Source organism: Monodon monoceros, unplaced genomic scaffold, assembly GCF_005190385.1.
Source record: "Monodon monoceros isolate NGI ecotype Baffin Bay Population unplaced genomic scaffold, NGI_Narwhal_1 Contig3263_ctg1, whole genome shotgun sequence".
Lineage (NCBI taxonomy): Eukaryota > Metazoa > Chordata > Mammalia > Artiodactyla > Monodontidae > Monodon > Monodon monoceros.
In genome coordinates this window covers 60,574-84,934 of record NW_021699185.1, presented here as the reverse complement: position 1 = coordinate 84,934, position 24,361 = coordinate 60,574, and the positions used below count along the sequence as shown (strand labels likewise).

General features: G+C 42.8%; 1 protein-coding gene and 1 pseudogene across 1 annotated transcript in view; one reads left to right on the top strand and one right to left on the bottom strand.

Annotated features, from left to right (window-relative positions):
• Nucleotides 1-24,361, top strand: part of LOC114902758 (unconventional myosin-Vb) — a 324,214-nt gene that overhangs the window by 243,895 nt on the left and 55,958 nt on the right. Inside the window, exons 11-12 of the mRNA XM_029235361.1 lie at nt 16,935-17,016; nt 17,544-17,684. Of these exons, the coding sequence (XP_029091194.1) occupies nt 16,935-17,016; nt 17,544-17,684 (223 nt within the window). The remainder of the gene's footprint in view (nt 1-16,934; nt 17,017-17,543; nt 17,685-24,361) is intronic.
• Nucleotides 13,421-13,677, bottom strand: LOC114903886 (annotated as a pseudogene).

Sequence of the window (24,361 nt, the reverse complement as noted above, 5' to 3'; positions counted from 1 at the left end):
GTCACTTGCTTCATTTGCAAATATTTTCTCCCATTCTGAGGGTTGTCTTTTCGTCTTGTTTATGGCTGTGCAAAAGCTTTTAAGTTTCATTAGGTCCCATTTGTTTATTTTTGTTATTTCCATTTCTCTAGGAGGTGGGTCAAAAAGGATCTTGCTGTGATTTATGTCACAGAGTGTTCTGCCTATGTTTTCCTCTAACAGTTTTATAGTGTCTGGCCTTATATTTAGGTCTTTAATCCATTTTGAGTTTATTTTTGTATATAGTGTTAGGGAGTGTTCTAATTTCATTCTCTTACGTGTAGCTGTCCAGTTTTCCCGGCACCACTTATTGAAGAGGCTGTCTTTTCTCCATTATATATTCTTGTCTCCTTTATCAAAAATAAGGTGACCATATGTGCATGGGTTTATCTCTGGGCTTTCTATCCTGGTCCATTGATCTATATTTCTGTTTCTATGCCAGTACCGTACTGTCTTGATTACTGTAGCTTTGTAGTATAGTCTGAAGTCAGGATTCCTCCAGCTCCATTTTTCTTCCCAAGATTGCTTTGGCTATTCGGGGTCTTTTGTGTTTCCATAAAAATTGTAAAAGTTTTTGTTCCAGTTCTGTGAAAGATGCCATTGGTAGTTTGATAGGGCCTGCATTGAATCTGTAGGTTGCTTTGGGTAGTATAGTCATTTTCACAATGTTGATTCTTCCAATCCAAGAACATGGTATATCTCTCCATCTGTTTGTATTGCTTTTAGTTTCTTTCATCATTGTCTTATAGTTTTCTGCATACAGGGCTTTTGTCTCCTTACGTAGGTTTCATTCTTAGGTATTTTATTCTTTTTGTTGCAATGGTAAATGGGAGTGTTTCCTTAATTTCTCTATCAGGTTTTTCATCGTTAGTGTACAGGAATGCCAGAGATTTCTGTGCATTAATTTTGTATCCTACTACTTTACCAAATTCATTGAATAGCTCTAGTTGTTTTCTGGTAGCATCCTTATGATTCTCTATGTCTAGTATCATGTCATCTGCAAACAGTGACAGTTTTACTTCTTTTTCAATTTGGATTCCTTTTATTTCTTTTTCTTCTCTGACTGCTGTGGCTAAAACTTCCAAAACTATGTTGAATAATAGTGGTGAGAGTGGGCAACCTTGTCTTGTTCCTGATCTTAGAGAAAATGGTTTCAGTTTTTCACCATTGAGAACGATGTTGGCTGTGATATTTGTCATATATGACCTTTATTAGGTTGAGGTACGTTCCCTCTGTGCCCATGTTCTATAGAGTTTTATCATAAATCGGTGTTGAATTTTGTCAAAAGCTTTTTCTGCATCTGTTGAGATTATCAAATGGTTTATATCCTTCAGTTTGTTAATATGGTGTATCCCATTGATTGATTTGCATATATTGAAGAATCCTTGCATTCCTGGGATAAACCCCACTTCATCATGGTGTGTGATCCTTTTAATGCGCTGTTGGATTCTGCTTGCTAGTATTTTGTTGAGGATTTTTGCATCTGTGTTCATCAGTGATATTGGCCTGTAGTTTTCTTTCTTTGTGACATCTTTGTCTGGTTTTGGTATCAGGGTCATGGTGGCCTTGTAGAATGAGTTTGGGAGTGTTCCTCCCTCTGCTGTATTTTGGAAGAGTTTGAGAAGGGTAGGTGTTAGCCCTTTTCTAAATGTTTGGTAGAATTCACCTGTGAAGCCATCTGGTCCTGGGCTTTTGTTTCTTGGGAGTTTTTCAATCACATTTTCAATTTCAGTGCTTTTGATTGGTTTGTTCATATTTTCTGTTTCTTCCTGATTCAGTCTTTGAAGGTTGTACTTTTCTAAGAAATTGTTTACTTTTTCCAGGTTGTTCATTTTATTGGTATATGGTTGTTTGTAGCAGTCTCTCCTGATCCTTTGTACTTCTGCAGTGTCAGTTGTTACTTCTCCTTTTTCATTTCTAATTCTTTTTTTTAAAATTTTTTTAGTTTTTATAAAGTTTCTTTTTTTGATTTATTTATCTTGGCTGTATTGGGTCTTCGTTGCTTCACACAGGCTTTCTCTAGTTGCGGTGAGTGGGGGATACTCTTCGTTGTGGTGCGTGGTCCTCTCACTGCAGTGGCCTCTCTGTTGTGGAGCACGGGCTCTAGGGTGTGTGGGCTTCAGTAGTTGCGGTGCATGGACTTCAGTAGCTGTGGCTGGTGGGCTGTAGAGCGCAGGCTCAGTAGTTGTGGCGCATGGGCTTAGTTGCTCTGCAGCATATGGGTTGGGATCTTCCCAGACCAGGGCTTGAACCCGTGTCCCCTGCATTGGCAGGCGGATTCTTAACCACTGCACCACCAGGGAAGCCTTCTAATTCTGTTGATTTGAGGCTTCTCCCTTTTTTTCTTGATGAGTCTGGCTAATGGTTTATCAATTTCGTTTATCTTCTCAAAGAACCAGCTTTTACTTTTATTGATCTTTGCTATTGTTCCCTTCATTTCTTTTTCATTTATTTCTGATCTGATCTTTATGATTTCTTTCCTTCTGCTAACTTTGGGGTTTTTTTGTTCTTCTTTCTCTAATTGCTTTAGGTGTAAGTTTAGGTTGTTTATTTGAGATTTTTCTTGTTTCTTGAAGTAGGATTGTATTACTATAAACGTCTCTCTTAGAGCTGCTTTTGCTGCATCCCATCGGTTTTAGGTCATCGTGTTTTCATTATCACTTGTCTCTAGGTATTTTTTGATTTCCTCTGTGATTTCTTCAGTGATCTCTTGGTTATTTAGTGGTGTATTGTTTAACCTCCATGTGTTTGTATATTTTACAGTTTTTTTCCTGTAATTGATACCTAGTCTCATAGCATTGTGGTCAGAAAAGATGCTTGATACGATTTCAATTTTCTTAAATTTACCAAGGCTTGATTTATGACCCAAGATATGACCTGTCCTGGAGAATGTTCCATGAGCACTTGAGAAGAAAGTGTATTCTGTTGTTTGTGGATGGAATGTCCTATAAATATCAGTTAAGTCCACCTGATGTAATATGTCATTTAAAGCTTGTGTTTCCTCATTTATTTTCATTTTGGAGGATCTGTCCATTGGTGAAGGTGGCGTGTTAAAGTCCCCTACTCTTATTGTGTTAATGTCTATTTCCCCTTTTATGCCTGTTAGCATTTGCCTTATGTATTGAGGTGATCCTATGCTGGGTGCATAAATATTTACAATTGTTATATCTTCTTCTTGGATTGGTCCCTTGATCATTATGTAGTGCCCTTCTTTGTCTCTTGTAATAGTCTTTGTTTTAAAGTCTGTTTTGTCTGATATGAGTATTGCTACTCCAGCTTTCTTTTGATTTCCATTTGCATGGAATATCTTTTTCCACCCCCTCACTTTCAGTCCATATGTGTCCCTAGGTCTGAAATGGGTATCTTCTAGACAGCATATATATGGGTCTTGTTTTTGTATCCATTCAGCCAGTCTGTGTCTTGTGGTTGGAGCATTTAATCCATTTACATTCAAGGTAATTATCGATATGTATGTTCCTGTTACCATTTTCTTAATTGTTTGGGGGTTTTTTTTGTGGGTCTTTACTTGGTTATAGGTTTTTCTCCTTCATCACTTTAAATATGTCCTGCCACTCCCTTCTGGCTTTCTGAGTTTCTGCTGAATATCAGCTGTTAACCTTATGGGGATTCCCTTGTATGTTATTTGTTGCTTTTCCCTTGCTGCTTTTAATATTTTTTTCTTTGTAATTAATTTTCGATAGTTTGATTAATATGGATCTTAGTGTGTTTCTCCTTGGATTTATCCTGTATGGGACTCTCTGCACTTCCTGGTCTTGATTGACTGTTTCCTTTCCCATGTTAGGGAAGTTTTTGACTATAATCTCTTCAAATATTTTCTCAGACACTTTCGTTTTCTCTTCTTCTTCTGGGACCCCTATAATTCAAATTCTGATGCATTTAATGTTGTCCCAGAGGTCTCTTGAGACTGTCCTCAATTCTTTTCATTCTTTGCTCTTTATTCTGCTCTGTGGCTGTTATTTCCACTATTTTATCTTCCAGGTCACTTATCCGTTCTTCTGCCTCAGTTATTCTTCTATTGATTCCTTCTACAGTATTTTTAATTCCATTTATTGTGTTGTTCATCATTGTTTGTTTGCTCTTTAGTTCTTCTAGGTCATTGTTAAACGTTTCTTGTATTTTCTCCGTTCTATTTCCAAGATTTTGGATCATCTTTACTATCATTACTCTGAATTCTTTTTCAGGTAGACTGCCGATTTCCTCTTCATTTGTTTGGTCTTGTGGGTTTTTTCCCTTGTTCCTTCATCTGCTGCATATTTCTCTGTCTTCTCATTTTGTTTAACTTACCGTGTTTGGGGTCTCCTTTTCACAGTCTGAAGGTTCATAGTTCCTGTTATGTTTGGTGTCTGCCCACAGTGGGTGAGGTTGGTTCAGTGGGTTGTGTAGACTTCCTGGTGGAGGGACTGGTGCCTTTGTTCTGGTGGGTGGACCTGGGTCTTGTCCTTCGGGTGGGCAGGGCTGTGTCTGGTCGTGTGTTTTGGGGTGTCTGTGAACTTAGTATGACTCTAGGCAGCGTGACTGCTAATGGGTTGTGTTGTGTTCCTGTCTTGCTAGTTGTTTGGCATGGGGTGTCCAGCACTGGAGCTTGCTGCCCGTTGGGTGGAGCTGTGTCTTAGTGTTCAGGTGGAGATCTCTGGGAGAGCTCTCACCGATTGATATTACTTGGGGCCGGTAGTTCTCTGGTGGTCCATTGTCCTGGACTCGGCTCTCCCACCTTGGAAGCTCAGACCTGACACGCCACCAGAGCATGACAACCCTGCCAGCCACACGGCTTGGAAGAAAAGGAAGAAGAAGGAAAAAAAAAGAACGAACAGATACTACCCCAAACCAAATGGTAAAAGCAAAACTAAACAGGCAAAATCACATAAAGGAACATACACGTACACACTCACAAAAAGAAAAAAAAAAAGGGAAAAAAATTTTTGTAAATAGTAAGAAAATAAAAATTTAGAAAAAAGAAAGAGAGCAGCCCAATCAGTAAACAAATCCACCAGTGATAGCAAGCACTAAAAACTAAACTAAGATAAACGTAACACCAGAAACAAATCAGACGCAGAAAGCAAACCCCAAGTCTACAGTTGCTCCCAAAGTCCACCAACTGAACTTTGGGAACATTCATTGTCTATTCAGGTATTCCACAGATGCTGGGTTTATCAAGTTGATTGTGGGATTTAATCTGCTACTCATTAGGGTGAATAGAGAAATTCCCCTTTCTCTTCTTTGTTCACACAGCTCCTGGGGTTCGGCTTTGGTTTTGGTCTGTCCTCTGCGTGTAGGTTGCCCTCAGGTGTCTGTTTCCCACCCAGACAGGAGGAGGTTAAAGCAGCAGCTCGTTAGGACTCTCTTGCTCACTCAGGCTGGGGACAGGGCGGGGTATGGTAGTCACAACTGGAATGTGGGCCACGCCTGCGGCAACGGAGGCCATCATAACATCGCAACAGACTGAGGTGTGCAGTGTGTTCTCCCAGGGATGTTGTACCTGGATCATGGGACCCTGCCAGTGGCAGGCTGCACAGGCTCCCGGCGGCCGGTGTGGGTAGCGACCTGTGCTTGCACACGGGCTTCTCAGTTGCAGCAGCAGCAGCGTTAGCAGTTCATGTCCGTCTCTGGAGTCTGAGCTGATAGCCACGGCTCACGCCCGTCTCTGGAGCTCACTTAGACAGTTCCCTGCCTTCTGTGGGCACACAGAGCAGGAATCCCGTCTCCTTGCACACCAAAAAACAATGGTCTCTTGCCTCTTTGGCAGCTCCAGACTTTTTCCCGGACTCCCTCCCTGCTAGCTGTGGCGCACTAGCCCCCTTCAGTCTGTGTTCACGCTGCCGACCCCAGTCCTCTCCCTGTGCTCCGACCGAAGCGGAGCCTCAGCTTGCAGCCCCGCCCGCCCCGGCGGGTGAGCAGACAAGCCCCTCGGGCTGGTGAGTGCTGGTCGGCACTGACCCTCTGTGAGGGAATCTCTCCGCTTTGCCCTCTGCACCCCTGTTGCTGTGCTCTCCTCCGTGGCTCCGAAGCTTCCCCTCCGCCACCCCGTCTCCACCAGTGAAGGGGCTTCCTAGTGTGTGGAAACTTTTCCTCCTTCACAGCTCCCTCCCAGTGGGGCAGGTCCCGTCCCTATTCTTTTGTCTCTGTTTTTCCTTGTTTCTTTTGCCCCACCCAGGTACGTGGGGAGTTTCTTGCCTTTTGGGAGGTCTGAGGTCTTCTGCCAGCGTCCAGTAGGTGTTCTGTAGGAGTTGTTCCACGTGTAGATGTATTCCTGATGTATTTGTGGGGAGGAAGGTGAACTCCATGTCTTACTCCTCTGCCACGTTGAAGGTCTCCCCATTGTTAATGGCACGTAAAAGTATTACGACTGCAGTGCTACTGATACGTACAATATCATGCCTTAGTTGTGTTATAGGTACATACTGTCTTAGCAGTGCCTTGAGCTTAAATAGGTAGCTCCTCCCTTCTAAGGGATCCCCAGCAAGAGGAAGGCCTCTGTGGGTTGGGCTGCTGGTGCTGCTGAGTCTGGAGGTGTTAGCTGAGCCCCTGCAAGCTGGGATTTTGTGTTCATATTTGCCATTTAACTTTTATAATTGAGTTTATTTGCTCTAAGATCCTGTGCCCGCCCAAAGGGGAGAAATAGATCACAGGGAAGACTTGTCTTTGGTGTGAAGGTGCACTTGTCCGTGGGTGGATGGGGATCCGTAGGACTCCATCTCCTATTTCTGGTGCCAGCGCCTGACCTGTGTGTCTCCTTCCTCCCCGTGCGGCCGTGGGTTCCTCTGAGAACATCTGACAGCTTTTCAGCGAGGACAGGTCCCATCGCAGGGGGGCTGTGCAACCTGGGGCCCTAGACAAGCACTCTCGGGGAGTCTCCTCCCCTTCTGCTTCCTTCCGGGTGCGCTATGCTGTTTTCTCTTTTTTTTAATCCTTGTTCCTTCTCAGAAGCTAATTTACTTTTTCAAACCTTGTCATAAAGCGGTCATACTTAGAAAGCGATTCACCTCCTCCTGGGGAGAGAGAAATGCCACGCATGGTTCCTCCTCCGTCTGCCCAGTCAGTGCCGGCTTCACATGCTGTGGGCAGAGTTCAGGATGGCAAGTTAGATAAGGTGGGCTCAGCGTGAACCAGCTGCTGTCTAACTGGGCCGTTTGTGGCCAAGTAAAAGCACTTACAGACACCCTGAAGGCACATACACCTGCTCCTCAACCGTTCTGGTCTGCTGAGAAGTCATTCTCTTTCTTTTCTGGTAAGAAGGTATGTAATGAACGCTTAGGAGACTAAAACCAAAAACTTCACAGGAAAGCAGGTGACTTAAATCTGGAGGTACTCTTTCCGATCCATCAGGTTAATGACACTATTTCTTAATCCGGGAGAAAGTGGCAACGTTTGGTGGAAACTGGGATTTACATTGAACTATTTACTGTCATCTCCCTTTCCCAATCATGGTGTTCTTCTGCCTTGTTTCCTGTGGGCTTTAGACACCTTCCAGCTATCTTTCAGAAACCTTCAGAAAAGATACCTTTCAGAAACCCACTGAATCTTTTGTTTTCAGTTACTTGAAAGTGGGTGTCATGCTTGATACTCTACCTCTGTGACCCTGTCTAACGACCTCCTCTCATTTCAAACTAATTCCTGTTTTTAGGCTTTATTTACAAACAATATGACTATGGGAAGTGATTCTTCCATGGCATCTGAAAACTCCAGCATTTTTTAAATATTTTGAGTTTCCTACCCAAATCCCTGACCACCAGACTCTGGAGAGGGAGGAGACCATCTATCCCAATGTCTCACTCGTTGTTTCTCAGCCCTAGATGTGGGGATACCTTGATGCACATAGAAGGTGCCCTTGGGATGACCTAATGTTTTTAATGTTCTTACTCCTCCTTGTCACCTGTGAGCAAAAGAGAGCGTGTGGCAGCTGCAGAGAGCGGGAAGGAGGGTGGGGTTAGGTTTCTGAATACATTAAAGCCCACTGATTAAGAGGAAAGGAATAAGGAATTATCTTCCTCTCTGAATTAGGTTGGGAATGTGCAACAAGCAAGTAAGAGTGGGATTGCTGCCCCCTCCCCTGCAAGTACGTACTGATTCCTTCAGCTGGGATGACTGTCCGTAGATAAACTGTAGCACCTAGCTAGAGTGTTACTGGGTCACCAGTCAGGCTCATTCTAGAGACAACTGGAAGGAGTTCCATAGTATAAATGAGCCACTCCAGATTTTTGTATAAATGTTTAATATGTTACTATAGAATCAGCAGCTAGAGTGAATAAACAGTCACTTCTGTGTACATAAGCAAGCAGTGTGTGAGCCAGCATCATACATACATACCTCCCCTTATCATGATGTTCTGAAGGGTAGTTAGTTCAGATGGTAGAAAAGGCTGGGAGCGCCTACGTAAGTTGCTTGGGCCACAGCTGCCTCCACCACAGCTGTGGTGAGCCCCCTGCTCAGAGGCCCTTCTCTCAGGCTCTCCTGAACAGTTCCAGATACCCAGTGTCCCGGTAGAAGCACGGCTTCCCTACATCTGGCTCCCCTGCCCCAGCTCCAAAAAGTGCAGAGCAAGCAACACCCAGGGCAATTTAGCCAACCCAAGCCAAGCTCTTTTCCTTAACTAAGGATCTGTGAAGCTGCCCGCAGGGTATTTCTTACCAGGCAGGGGATGGAAATTAATAGGAGAGAGCCAGGCAGCTTTTGGCTGGGGTTTCCTTTTCATGCTGCATTAACCAGCATTTGCCTCTACAGGCTTGGTTAATTACAATTGTAACCCTTTATTCCTCTCTCCTCCTCGAGGCAATGAGAAATAAATGGTTCCAATTTGGGAAGAATACACATTTATTTGTCTTTGACCTGAGCCTTCAAAATGCCAAGATAGCAGGAGGCTTTGGCTATGGCCAGCTCATTCTTTAAGAGGACAGTTGGCCTAGGGGACTTTGGGAGCAAGGCAGGGATAGCTTCCTCAGATAATGCTGAGGAATGGTGAGGGAGAGGATGCCGAGGGACGTTTGGGCCCCAGGAGCAGGAAATGGGGTTGGCTGGGATTTTATATCTTCCTCAGTTCTTGTGTTACTTTCTGTGTCTCTTATGGTATTTCCTAACTTTAAATTTGCATCCAGCTCTACTCAGTGCTTTTTAATGATTTAAAAAGTATTTTTAAATTGTAGTTTAAAAAAAACACACAATATAAAATTTACCATCTTAACCGTTTTTACGTATACAGTGCAGTAATGTTAAGTATATTCACATTGATGTGCAGTAGATCTCTAGAACTTTTTCATCTTGGAAAACTGAAACTCTATACATTAAACAACTCCCATCTTCCCTCACCCAGCCCCTGGCAACCACCATTCTACGTTCTGTCTCTATGATTTTTTTTTTTTTTTTTTTTTTTTTTTTTTTTGCGGTACTCGGGCCTCTCACTGTTGTGGCCTCTCCCGCTGCAGATCACAGGCTCCGGACGCGCAGGCTCAGCAGCCATGGCTCACGGGCCCAGCCGCTCCGCGGCATGTGGGATCTTCCCGGACCGGGGCGTGAACCCGTGTCCCCTGCATTGGCAGGCGGACTCTTAACCACTGCGCCACCAGGGAGGCCCTTGTCTCTATGATTTTGATACTTCCACAGACTTCGTGTAAATGGAATCATAGTATCTGTCTTCTGGGACCATCTTATTTCACTTAGCATAACGTCCTCAAGATTCAACCATGTTGAAGCATGTGACAGGATTTCCTTTTTTTTTTAAAGTGAATAATACTGCATCGTATGCATGTACCACATTTTATTTATCTATCCATTGATGGACGTTTGGGCTGCTTCTGCCTCTTGGCTATTGTGAAAATGCTGCAATGACCAAGGAAGGGTGTGCAAATATCTCTTCTTTTAGACTTCTTGGATATATAACCAGAAGTAGGATTGCTGGATCATATAGTAATTCTATTTTTAATTATTTGAGGAACATCCATGTTGTTTTTTATAGTAGCTGCACCATTTTACATTTTTACCAGTAGTGCCCAGGGGTTCCAGTTTCTCCACATCCTTGCCAACACTTGTTGTTTTCCGTTTTTTTTGACAGTGGCCATCCCAATAGGTATGAGGTGGTATCTCGTGGTTTTGATATGCATTTCTCTAATGATTTATGATGGTCTTTTCATATGCTTCTTGGCCATTCATATATCTTCTTGGAGAAATGTTTTAAGTTCTTTGACCATTTTTAAATCAAGTTATTTACTTTTTTTTTTGAGTTGTAGGATTTCTTTATATATTCTGGATATTAACCCCTTTTCAGAAATATGATTTGCAAACATGTTCTACAATTCTGTAAGTTGCCTTTAATGATATATTTTAAGTAAATTTCTTAGGCTCACCATTTGCCTTCATCATTTTGATGGAAATTCTTTTTTTTTTTTTGACGGAAATTCTTTGTGTCTTTGCTATGTTTTGTTTTCTTGGTCTCGCTCTTCAAAGTAGACTTACAGATAATTTCACAATCCTAAGTTATTTATTTGGAGAAGACTACCCATCCCCTCTCTGTCTAGTATGGAAAGGTTTCATGGCGAATGGAGGGGGAGAAGTCAGTGATTGCATTTACCCTGCAGCCTGTGAACAGTGACCCAACCTTGGACAGCCCAGAAGATTCCTGGACATGTCTTCTTCAGGGTAGACATGCATAGCTGGCCCCAGTGTTCTCAGATCCAGCAGATCACCCGAAGCAATTGGGTTCTCCCTGGAATCTCTGAGTCTCCCAGGAGAGCCATGTAACTCAGAGTGCTCGAAAGTCAAGCTCAACCTTCCAGAATTGCTCTGACACAGCCCTTTGGAGCATTCCTGGAACCAAATACCACTACATAGTCTTAAAGCTTGGATAAATTCCCATTTCTCTCTGTTCATGCCAGCACCCCTATGAATTCACCCTCCTTTAAATTCTTGTAACACATAAAATCTCTACTAGTTGGAAGGTTTCATATACTGGTTTCATGTTATCCTCCTAATAGCTCTGTTGGGCAGGGTCCATGACTTGCTCTTCTTTGCAGCCCTTACAGTTCCTGGGACAGTTGACTGATGGATTGGGAGAGGGTTACCATATGGTGGGCATCCTTCTGTCCCACATTAGATTTTCAGACATGGAGAAGAGCCAGGAATTGGAGCACACTGCAAACTGAATGGACTTAGGTCCTCCAGAAGAACTGTTCTTGACCTTGGGATGTGAGCAGTGCCTAGAACTGTGCTGTCCCTGAAGGACAAGTCCTATGTGGGGACATCTGGGCACAGAGAGAAGCACGTGAGCAGAATTCAAGTCCTGCCATTCTTAGGTGCAGCTGGCACCCCAGGATTGTTTAGTAAAGAGATCAGAAGGGTTGGCCTCCCTAACAGACTGCAAGGTGCCCTTGTGAGGTTTCATGGGCTTCAGGAGGGAAAGAGACCTTGAGAGGACTTGTTTGACTTTTAGTACTCATTCCCTAGAAGCCCCCCTCTATGTCTAACCTATATCACATATCTTTTCTTTTGACCTTTGGTAGAAGGATAGAGAGAGGTCTTAGTGAAATAGAAAGACAAGCCTGAGCTAAGAAAGTCTAGTTCCTTTGACCTGTGCTCCAGGGGAAGAACTGTTTCCCAACCTTCAAAGCATCTCATTGCCTCTCTGCTCTAGAATGAATGGTTCATGGAGGTTAATAATTAACTCAGAGTGACGGGTTGACTTCTTTTTATTGCAGTTTCACTTTCCCACAGACACTGCCTTATTTTTATAGAGGTGCTTGTATCCCTTACCCCATCCTGAAGTCGGGTAGAATGAGAAGGGAATTCTCTACTTTTCTACTACGTTTTTGAAGATAGGGGAACATTGAAGTAGGGGTGATAATTGTACCACCGTGAGTACAGATCTCAGGTCTCAGCATCAAATCCTATTTCATGTTTTGACCTTCCTCCCACCCAAGGATTCTAGTCTAAATATTCCCAACATTGATTTTAGAAGAGAAATCCAATTCCCTCTCATATATAAATTTCTTTGTGGTATTTTAATCTTGTGAACTATAAATTGATCCATTGTGTTTATTTTAAAAAGTCATCTCTATTGATGGCAAGAATTACTACAAATACAATTTAATTTAGAGAAGTTGCCCTATCTCCCTATCTGTGGTTTTCTTAGACATTTTCCAAGCTACCCAAACCCCTCATTCATGTCTGGCCCTCCAGCATTACAGTAATTACGCTAGACGGCAGAGGAATTGTTACCAGACAATATCTTAGAAATAGAGAAATTATGAGCTAATTTCAGGCCCTCTCAAATTAATGAGAATGTTCCTTGTGGAGTGCTACCAATGTAAACCTTTAAAAAATGACAAGTGGGAGATATTTAAATCCTTTATCTGTGGAGCCCAGTCCAAGCTCAGCAAACACGCCCATGTGCTGTTATCTGGCCGGTTGCTAGGGTAGATCTTTTATCTTCCTTCTAGGCTTTATTAATGAAATTTCCTCTGGGACTTGGCTGTCATCATCAACCTTTCTTGGGGTGTGACGGGATTATAGGGGGAGGAAATGAGGTCCTAGGAGGCATAACTCGGGCTATAGGACCATCCTCTGGGCTGGGAGGACCCTAATCCAGGGTAAGGACTAGAAGAGCCAGTGCCTCCCTCCTGCATGGTCTGGAGTGCCTCCAGCTTGGATTTTGCACCTTTGATCGTGTTTTATTGACCTAGAATTACTTCTCTTCTGTGGGCATGACCAAAGGCTGTGCTTTAATGTGGTTGTCTCCAAGCAGTTGATTCCTTTGATCTCAAGATGATTTCCCACTTCTCTGCGTCTTATACCTTGGTGGGGGAGGTGGGCACAGAGGAGGAGAAGCCTGATGTTTTCTGGGCACTGAGCCAACCCTGTTGGGCATCTGATGCATTTATTTTTGCTGGTTCTGCTGTTTATGGTGCTGCCTTTCCACCACCACTACCGTCCCCAACCCCACCAGGGGCAGCTGCAACATTTCTATTAGGGAGTGGTAGTAGTTCAGCCTGTTTGGAAGGGCTGGCATAAATTTATGTAAGACTGAGAAAATTCAGTCACCCATACAAAGAGTGAGAGGGCTAGCGATGTGAGGTTATGAAGGCTGAAGCCTGTGTCCCCAGCCTGGGGTCCCTCGGCGTCACCCCTCTCCCGCTCTCCACGTGCTCAAACACTTCCTCCCCTGGGAAGTTCTCCTCTCCTCCACAGCCCTTCCTAGTCATCTCTTCCTTCTTTATGTATTTATTTATTTATGCTCATAATCAAAACTTTATTGAAAAACTGACATCAAAATAGGAGAGCATTGTTGTATACCTTACAAAATTAAACATAATTACATCACCTTGGTAGATTAACTAGAATTACTAAACAGATAAGGCTTTCTGTGATAGAACGCAAGTTCAGGAAGTCGCGTGGATCATTAGTGGTGCTTTCTTCTACATGAACGCCCTTCTGTGAGTCTGGCCTTTCCTCCCATCAGCTGGCACAACACTGTTGAACAACCAACACAAAGCACCACTGTCTGAGCATGGCTGAAAACTGTGGTAATCCTGTAGCAACCTGGACATTTTACATCCATAAAGAATTTGGACTTTGAACCAGCCAGTTTTTTTTTTTTTTATGTTTTTTCTTTTCTTCTTCCAAGGAAGGATGCAGTAAATCTCTAGCCAAAGGCATGCTGAGGCTTTCGCAAGCCCAGCCTGTCCAAAGCAGCAGCACTCACCTGGGCGCGTGGCGTCCTCTTCATTTATTCTTTCTTTCTTGCTTTCGTTCGTTCGTTTGTTCTTTCTTTCTTTCTTTCTTTTGTTCTTTTTCTTTTTTAATTTTTTATTGACTTATTTATTTTTCATTCTTTCTTAAATGGAACTTTTATTCCTTTCTGAGTTCATGTGGTCTCAGAAATCACTCTCTCTGGGTTCAAATATTGGCTCTTCTGTCTACTGACTCTCTGATTTCAGACAGGTTATTTAGTTTCTTCAGCAGTAGGATGGGATTCGTAACAGACCCGAGCTCTTGTTTGTTGTGGGTGTTCAGGGAGCTCATGAAGCATCTGGGGCTTGGTGCTCTATAGGTGCTCATTTACAGGGTCCCCGCCAGCTCATTCAGCATGGTGCGTGAATGAGAAAAAGGTACCTCTTCCTCCTCGATTTCTTCCCCTTCTTACCCCCTCAGCCTGATGCCTTTGCTCTGCGAACATGGTGGCCCCACTCATTTGTAGCTGAAGCTGCTGATGCTATAATAATGCTCCCAGCTTGGTGGGCGATCACATCCGTTCAGTTGTACAAGTGAATCTCATCTCCACACGCCATTGGCCATTTGAAGTCCTCTCATTTCCACCTTCCTTAATGTCTTTAGAACATTCCCATTACTTGGCCACCACCAGCCTAAGCCATGACCTGATTGGATCTTTCCTGAATTACTGCTCCAGTAATAACTGCCTTACTCGACCTCCTGCATTCAGTCTCGCACACCTTCCCACAAATCACAGTGTTTCTAAGATGCAAGTATGGTTGTCATTTCTTTTCTTTTTAATAAATTTATTTTATTTATTCTTGGCTGCACTGGGTTGTTGGCGGTGCGCGGCTTTCTCTAGTTGCGGCGAGCGGGGGCTACTCTTCACTGTGGTGCGCAGGCTTCTCATTGCGGTGGCTTCTCTTGTTGCGGTGCATGGGCTCTAGGTGTTCAGGCTTCATAGTTGTGGTATGCGGGCTCAGTAGTGGTGGCTCGCAGGCTTTAGAGTGCAGGCTCAGTAGTTGCGGCACACAGGCTTAGTTGCTCTGTGGCATGTGGGATCTTCCCAGACCAGGGCTTGAACCCATGTCCCCTGCATTGGCAGGCGGATTCTTAGCCACTGCACCACCAGGGAAGCCCTGGTTGTCATTTCTTAATTTAAAATCCTTCAAATTTTCCCCATTTCTCCTGGTGAAATCCAAACCCCTCAAGTGTAGCATGCAAGGTCTGCAGGTGGGACTGTGCCTGGCTGTGCTGTGCCGTGTCTCATCTCCTTACCTGCCCTCCTCTCTGCAGGCTCCACCTCTTCTCCAACTCCGTTCCCCAGCAGTGATCAAGCCATATTGCAAACATTGCAGTTGAGTAGTTGATGTCAGTATTGATGATCTAAAGTATAAAGAGCTCGAATAAGTCCATTTTTTAAAGTTAAAACCCAACAAATACTTCACCAATCACAGACAGTTCACAAGGTACAGACAACTAGTACACACACACACACACACACACACACACAGAAAAATGTTGAGCTCTATCAATAATCAAAAGATATTAAAAATCAAAGAACAACATTTTTCGTATAATAATTAACCAAAGATTTTTAAAAGTTAATCTGCATTACTGACCAAAGATCTGTGATGCATTAATACTCCCAGTGAGGGGCAATGAGAACGTACCTGATTGGAGCACAAGGGAACTTTTGGGGTGATTGTGGTGATAAAAATTGCTCTATATCTGGATTGTGATGATGGACACATGTAGTATAGTATTTATCAGAAACTCATTGAAATATATCTTTCAAATTGGTGCATCTTATTGTACATAAACTCTAAGTCAAACATGAATTTAAAGACAACATGATTAACCAGGATTAGGTGAGCAAGATGCTTTCATACATTGGGAGGCTGGGGTGGGGGTAGGGTGATAACATCAATTGGCTCCATCTTTCTGGAAGGTAATTTTCTTCTACCATTTAAGAAAACAAACTCCAACATGGTAATTTTCCTTCTAGAATAGCATCTTAAAGATCATGAATTCAAAGATGTATATCCAATATTTGTCACAGCAGTGATAGCAGCTAAAAACTGGAAAAAGAACCAAAATGTTCTACAATAGGTGATTGGTTAAATTATGATTCATCTGCATGGGGGCCACTGCCAGCCCAGGAGAAGCCTTTGTGTGAATTGGAAAAAGGCATCCCTTCTGGGGCAAATGCTCCCTCCCAGACTTGAGGGGGGCATCAGCTAAATTCTGGCCCCACTGGTCCCCTCACCTGGGCACCTGTACAATCCTCAGGCCTAAAGCAGCATCTGTGATCCATACGAGGGTCCATGAGGCAGACATTAAAACTGATGTCGTTCGGGACTTCCCTGGTGGCTCAGTGGTTAAGAATCTGCCTGCTAGTGCACGGGACACGGGTTCGATCCCTGGTCCGGGAAGATCCCACGTGCTGCGGAGCAACTAAGCCCATGCACCACAACTACTGAACCTGCACTCTAGAGCCCGTGAGCCACAACTACTGAGGCCCACGCACCTAGAGCCCATGCACCGCAACTACTGAGCCCGCATGCTGCAACCACTGAAGTCCACCTGCCTAGAGCCTGTACTTTGCAACAAGAGAATGCAATGAAGAGTAGCCCCTGCTCACTGCAACTAAAGAAAGGCTGTGGGCAGCAACGAAGACTCAATGCGGCCAAAAAACAGACCCAACGCAGCCAAAAAACAATAAATAAATAAATAAAACTGATGCCTTTGAAGAACAATGGCATGGGAAAATGTTGAATAACGAATGGGGAGTTAAATGACAAATATAGGTATAATTTTACATATAATTCTACTTTTCTTCAAAAATGTAAAATCACTAGAAGGAAACATACCAAAATGTAACTGGTGGTTAACATGAGTGATAGAATCATGGGTGACTTTCTCTTTTTTACACCTGCTTTTTCCGAATGTCCTGCTGTCAGTACTTCTTCTAATTGCGAAAAAGATGTACATTCTCACTTTCCTATTTAATAGGACTCTGTCGTGCTAATGCCGGCAACAGTGGTCTCTTTGGGCACAAGAGCAGATGGGAATTGTGTGCTGGAGCTAAGGCTAGAGCCGGATGGGAGCAGAGGACGAGGGCTGCCTTGCTGAAGTCCCAGTGATTCCTTTGGTAAAAGGAGATGTCTCTTACTTTATCCTCTGCTCTTTCCATTCTGCAGGTTTGAGACGTTTGACGTGAACAGCTTTGAGCAGTTTTGTATCAACTATGCGAATGAGAAGCTCCAGCAACAGTTCAACTTGGTAGGTTTTTCTGGACCCGGACATGTCGGGTCGGGGAGACCTCTCTCCCCACCAGGGAGTGACAGACAGCCCGGCCTACTTCTCTTCTGTCCAGGGTCAGTGAGCTCTAGCTCTGCCTTGACCTGCCCTTGGTTTCCTGGTGGTGCCCCAGCTCTAGGCAGGTGCTCCCCACTGCTCAGAAGAAGGTCAGTGATCCTCTCCTTGGCTTTGACTCCCACTCTTTTGACCCCGAGCTTCTGGGGTATTTGAGCAATTGAAAGCCAGCTATGAGGCTTCTCGCTACTGGTTGAGGTATGACATTACAGGTGATTATTGGAGTGTCCTAGGGAAGGCCTCACATGGGAGTGAGGATCACCCAACTGAGCTTTTTTCTTCTGCATTCATGACTGTGACTTGTGCCTAAACCTTTTCTAGCGAGTGTGTACCATCCTCCAGGGCTCAGAACCCATGTGGTTGAAGCTCAGGGGAGTTGAAAGTTAAGGTGTGTCTGTAGTTCACTAACCTTGACCTTTCACTTCTTACACCAGCATGTATTCAAGTTGGAGCAAGAGGAATACATGAAGGAGCAGATCCCTTGGACCTTGATTGATTTTTATGATAACCAACCTTGTATTGACCTCATAGAAGCTAAGCTGGGCATCTTGGACCTGTTGGATGAAGAATGTAAGGTAAAACTGATGATGCTATCATTGAATCAGTTCAATTCTAGGCTTGGGGTGTGGGGCAGAGGACAGCTCTGTGGTGCAGGGGAACATGTGAGATCTCAAAGCTGGAATTTCACCTGTGATTAGCTGGCCTTTAGTTTTCTGGGAGAAGCATTGGTGTCTATTCTGCATATTAGAAGATACCAGAAGGTAACACGTTGAGTATGACTGGCAGGTATTTCTACATTGGTGAACATGTGCCTCTTTTGGCAGAGACTGGGTGTTACGGATTGGCATGATGTGATGGTGGTATGGATTTGGTGCCCCAGATCACCTAGGTGCTGAGAGAAGGACCCCGACTTGTAGAGTCTACGCATCCCAGAGAGTGTGGGTCAAGAGCACAGGGTCATCTTTACCATGCCAGATGGCTTGGGAGCGATAAGAGCCACATGCTTGGTAGCAGGCGAAAGCTGTAGATTTCCCCCATGTAGCTTGTCATGGATGCTACCTGCTATAACAGGAAGAGGCCTGAGTTGCCAACATGGAGAGAAACAGGCAGCCTTGGAAATGTGGGGCAGGGGAACTGGGTGTTATCAATCACCTAACTACTTTGGCCTTTGGTTTTCTGCTCTATGAATTGAGGGGGGTTGGATCTGATGATCTTCAAAACTTCTCCTGGTTTGGTGTTTGGTGATCAGGGGGTAAATGTATGCCAGCCCCTCCAGTGATGGAAACTCTAATCAAAAGGTGTAGAAGCCACGTGGTTCTCAGTATTGAAACGGAAGAGCCCAGTTGAGTTTACTTTCTGGTCTCCCATGTCTTCCCTCTAAAGGGTGGCTTGTGGCTTGATGGTTTAGGAGGAGCAGATGTTTCCCTTCCAGAAGGACTCTCCAAGTTTCATTGCCTTTGAAAGTGAGAAGGAACAATTAATAAGACAGTGGAAGACAGAATGAAAATACACTGAAATCCACAGCACATTTTTTTTAGTGGTGAGAGTGGGCACCCTTGTCTTGTTCCTGATCTTAGAGGAAATGCTTTCAGTTTTTCACAACTAAGAATGATATTGGAGAGGAACCAAGATGGCAGAGTAGAAGGACGTGCTCTCACTACGTCTTACGAGAACACCAGAATCACAACTAGCTGCTGGACAATCATTGACAGGAAGACACTGGAACTCAGCAGAAAAGATGCCCCACATCCAAAGGCAAAGGAGAAGCCACAATGAGATGGTAGGAGGGGCGCAATCACAGTAAAATCAGTTCCCATAACTGCTGGATGGGTGACTCACAGACTGGAGAACACTTATACCACAGAAGTCCACCCACTGGACTGAAGGTTCTGAACGCCACATCGGGCTTCCCAACCTGGGGGTCCGGCAACAGGAGGAGGAATTCCTAGAGCATCAGACTTTGAAGCCTAGTGGGAATTGACTGCAGGACTTTGACAGGACTGGGGGAAACAGAGACTGTACTCTTGGAGGGCACACAAAAGTAGTGTGTGCATCAGGACCCAGGGGAAGGAGCAGTGACCCAATAGGAGACTGAACCAGACCTACCACTAGTGTTGGAGAGTCTCCTGCAGGGGCGGGTGGGGGGTGGCTGTGGCTCACCATGGGGACAAGGACACTGGCAAGAGAAGTTCTGGGAAGTAATCCTTGGAGTGAGCCCTCCCAGAGTCTGTCATTAGCCCCACCAAAGAGCCCAGGTAGCCTCCAGTGTTCGGTTGCCTCAGGCCAAACAACCAACAGGGAGGGAACCCAGCCGCACCCATCAATAGTCAAGCGGATTAAAGTTTTACTGAGCTCTGCGCACCAGAGCAACAGTCAGCTCTGCCCACCACCAGTCCTTTCCATCAGGAAACTTACAGAAGCCTCTTAGATAGCCTCATCCACCAGAGGGCAGACAGCAGAAGCAAGAAGAACTACAGTCCTGCAGCCTGTGGAACAAAAACCACATTCACAGAAAGATAGACAAGATGAAAAGGCAGAGGGCTATGTACCAGATAAAGGAACAAGATAAAACCCCAGAAAACCAACTAAATGAAGTGGAGATAGGCAACCTTCCAGAAAAAGAATTCAGAATAATGATAGTGAAGATGATCCAGGACCTCAGAAAAAGAATGGAGGCAAAGATCGAGAAGATGCAAGAAATGTTTAACAAAGACCTAAAAGAATAAAATACAAACAAACAGAGATGAACAATAAAATAACTGAAATGAAAACTACACTAGAAAGAATCAATAGCAGAATAACTGAGGCAGAAGAACAGATAAGTGACCTGGAAGAGAGAATGGTGGAATTCACTGCTGCAGAACAGAATAAAGAAAGAAGAATGAAAAGAAATGAAGGCAGCCTAAGAGACCTCTGGGACAACATTAAACACAACAACATTCGCATTATACGGGTCCCAGAAGGAAAAGAGAGAGAGAAAGGACCGGAGAAAATATTTGAAGAGATTATAGTGGAAAACTTCCCTAACATGGGAAAGGAAATAGCCACCCAAGTCCAGGAAGCCCAGAGAGTCCCATACAGGCTAAACCCAAGGAGAAACACGACGAGACACATAGTAATCAAACTGACAAAAATTAAAGACAAAGAAAAATTATTGAAAGCAGCAAGGGAAAAATGACAAATAACATAACAAGGCAACTTTCATAAGGTTAACAGCTGATTTCTCAGCAGAAACTCTACAAGCCAGAAGGGAGTGGCATGACATACTTAAAGTGATGAAAGGGAAGAACCTACAACCAAGATGACTCTACCTGGCAAGGATCTCATTCAGATTCGATGGAGAAATCAAAAGCTTTACAGACAAGCAAAAGCTAAGAGAATTCAGCAACACCAAATCAGCTCTACAACAAATGCTAAAGGAACTTCTCTAAGTGGGAAACACAAGAGAAGAAAAGGACCTACAAAAACAAACCCAAAACAATTAAGAAAATGGTCATAGGAACATACATATCGATAATTACCTTAAATGTGAATAGATTAAATGCTCCAACCAAAAGACACAGGCTCGCTGAATGGATACAAAATCAAGACCCATATATATATGCTGTCTACAAGAGACCCACTTCAGACCTAGGGACACATACAGACTGAAAGTGACGGGATGGAAAAAGATATTCCATCCAAATAGAAATCAAAAGAAAGCTGGAGTAGCAATACTCATATCAGATAAAATAGACCTTAAAATAAAGAATGTTACAAGAGACAAGGAAGGACACTGCATAATGATCAAGGGATAAATCCAAGAAGAAGATATAACAATTATAAATATATATGCACCCAACATAGGAGCACCTCAATACATAAGGCAACTGCTAACAGCTATAAAAGAGGAAATCGACAGTAACACAGTGATAGTTGGGGACTTTAACACCTCACTTACACCAATGGACAGATCATACAAAATGAAAATACATAAGGAAATAGAAGCTTTAAATGACACAATAGACCAGATAGATTTAATTGATATTTATAGGACATTCCATCCAAAAACAGCAGATTACACTTTCTTCTCAAGTGTGCATGGAACGTTCTCCAGGATAGATCACATCTTGGGTCACAAATCAAGCCTCAGGAAATTTAAGAAAATTGAAATCATATCAAGCATCTTTTCTGACCACAACGCTATGAGATTAGAAATCAATTACAGGGAAAAAAAACGTAAAAAAGACAAACACATGGAGGCTGAACAATACGTTACTAAATAACCAAGAGATCACTGAAGAAATCAAAGAAGAAATCGAAAAATACGTAGAGACAAATGACAAGGAAAACACGACGATCCAAAACCTATGGGATGCAGCAAAAGCAGTTTTAAGAGGGAAGTTTATAGCTATACAAGCCTACCTCGAGAAACAAGAAAAATCTCAAACAATCTAACCTTAGACCTAAAGGAACTAGAGAAAGAAGAACAAACAAAACCCAAAGTTAGCAGAAGGAAAGAAATCATAAAGATCAGAGCAGAAATAAATGAAATAGAAACAAAGAAAACAGTAGCAAAGATCAATAAAACTAAAAGCTGGTTCTTTAAGAAGATAAACAAAATTGATTAGCCAGACTCATCAAGAAAAAGAGGGAGAGGACTCAAATCAATAAAATTAGAAATGAAAAAGGAGAAGTTACAACAGACACTGCAGAAATAGAAAGCATCCTAAGGGACTGCTACAAGCAACTCTATGCCAATAAACTGAACAAGGTGGAAGAAATGGACAAATTCTTAGATAGGTATAACCTTCCAAGACTGAACCAGGAAGAAATACAAAATATGAACAGACCAATCACAAGTAATGAAATTGAAACTGTGATTAAAAATCTTCCAACAAACGGAAGTCCAGGACCAGAGGGCTTCACAGGTGAATTAAACATTTAGAGAAGAGCTAACACCGATCCTTCTCAAACTCTTCCAAAAAATTGCAGAGGAAGGAACACTCCCAAACTCATTCTGTGAGGCCACCATCACCCTGATAGCAAAACCAGACAAAGATACTACAAAAAAAGAACATTACAGACCAATATCACTGATGAACATAGATGCAAAAATCCTCAACAAAATGCTAGCAAACAGAATCCAACAATACATTAAAAGGATCACACACCATGATAAAGTGGGATTTATCCCAGGGATGCAAGGATTCTTCAGTATACGCAAATCAGTCAATGTGATACACCATATTCACAGACTGAAGAATAAAAACCGTATGATTATCTCAAAAGATGCAGAAGAAGCTTTTGAGAAAATTCAGCACCGATTTATGTTAAAAACTCTCCAGAAAGTGGGCATAGAGGGAACCTACCTCAATATAATAAAGGCCATATCTGACAAACCACAGCAAACATCATTCTCAATGGTGAAAAACTGAAAGCGTTTCCTCTAAGATCAGGAAAAAGACAAGGAAGTCCACTCACACCACCATTATTCAAAATAGTTTTGGAAGTCCTAGCCACAGCAATCAGAGAATAAAAAGAAATAAAAGGAATACAAATTGGAAAAGAAGAAGTAAAACTGTCACTGCTTGCAGACGACATGATACTATACATAGAGAATCCTAAAAATGCCACCAGAAAACGACTAGAGCTAATCAATGAATTTGGTAAAGTAGCAGCATACAAAATTAATGCACAGAAATCTCTTGCATTCCTATACACTAATGCTGAAAAATCTGAAAGAGAAATTAAGGAAACACTCCCATTTACCATTGCAACAAAAAGGATAAAATACCTAGGAATAAACCTACCTAGGGAGACAAAAGACCTGTATGCAGAAAACTATAAGACACTGTTGAAAGAAATTAAAGGTGATACCAACAGATGGAAAGATATACCATGTTCTTGGATTGGAAGAATCAATACTTTGAAAATGACTATACTACCCAAAGCAATCTGCAGATTCAATGCAATCCCTATCAAATTACCAATGGCATTTTTTACGGAGCTAGAACAAAAAATCTTTAAATGTGTATGGAGACACAAAAGACCCCGAATAGCCAAAGCAGTCTTTAGGGAAAAAAACGGAGCTGGAGGAATCAGACTCCCTGGCTTCAGACTATGCTACAAAGCTACAGTAATCAAGACAATATGGTACTGGCAGAAAAAGAGAAACATAGATCAATGGAACAAGATAGAAAGCCCAGAGATAAACCCACACACCTATGGTCAACTAATCTATGACAAAGGAGGCAAGGTTATACAATGGAGAAAAGACAGTCTCTTCAATAAGTGGTGCTGGGAAAACTGGACAGCTGCATGTAAAAGAATGAAATTAGAACACTCCCTAACACCATACACAGAAATAAACTCAAAATGGATTCGATACTTAAATGTAAGACCGGACAGTATAAAACTCTTAGAGGAAAACATAGGAAGAACCCTCTTTCACATAAATCACAGCAAGATCTTTTTTGATCCACCTCCTAGCATAATGGAAATAAAAACAAAAATAAACAAATGGGACCTAATGAAACTTAAAAGCTTTTGCACAGCATAGGAAACCATAAACAAGATGAAAAGACAACTCTCAGAATGGGATAAAATATTTGCAAATGAATCAATGGACAAGGGATTAATCTCCAAAATATATAAACAGGTCATGCAACTCAATATTAAAAAAACCAAACAACCCAATCCAAAATGGGTAAAAGACCTAAACAGACATTTCTCTAAAGAAGACATACAGGTGGCCAAGAAGCACATGAAAAGCTGCTCAACATCACTAATAATTAGAGAAATGCAAATCAAAAGTACAGTGAGGTATCACGTCCACCAGTTAGAATGGGCATCATCAGAAAATCTACAAACAGTAAATGCTGGAGAGGGTGTGGAGAAAAGGGAATCCTCTTGCACTCTTGGTGGGAATGTAAATGGATACAGCCACTATGGAGAACAGTACGTAGGTTCCTTAAAAAACTAAAAATAGAATTACCATATGATCCAGCAATCCCACTACTGGGCATATACCCAGAGAAAACCGTAATTCAAAAAGACTCATGCACCCCAGTGTTCACTGCAGCACTCTTTACAATAGCCAGGTCATGGAAGCAACCTAAATGCCCACTGACAGACGAATGGATAAAGAAGTCATGGTACATATATACAATGGAATACTCCTGAGCCGTGAAAAGGAACGAAATTGGGTCATTTGTTGAGACGTGGATGGATCTAGAGACTGTCATACAGAGTGAAGTAAGTCAGAAAGAGA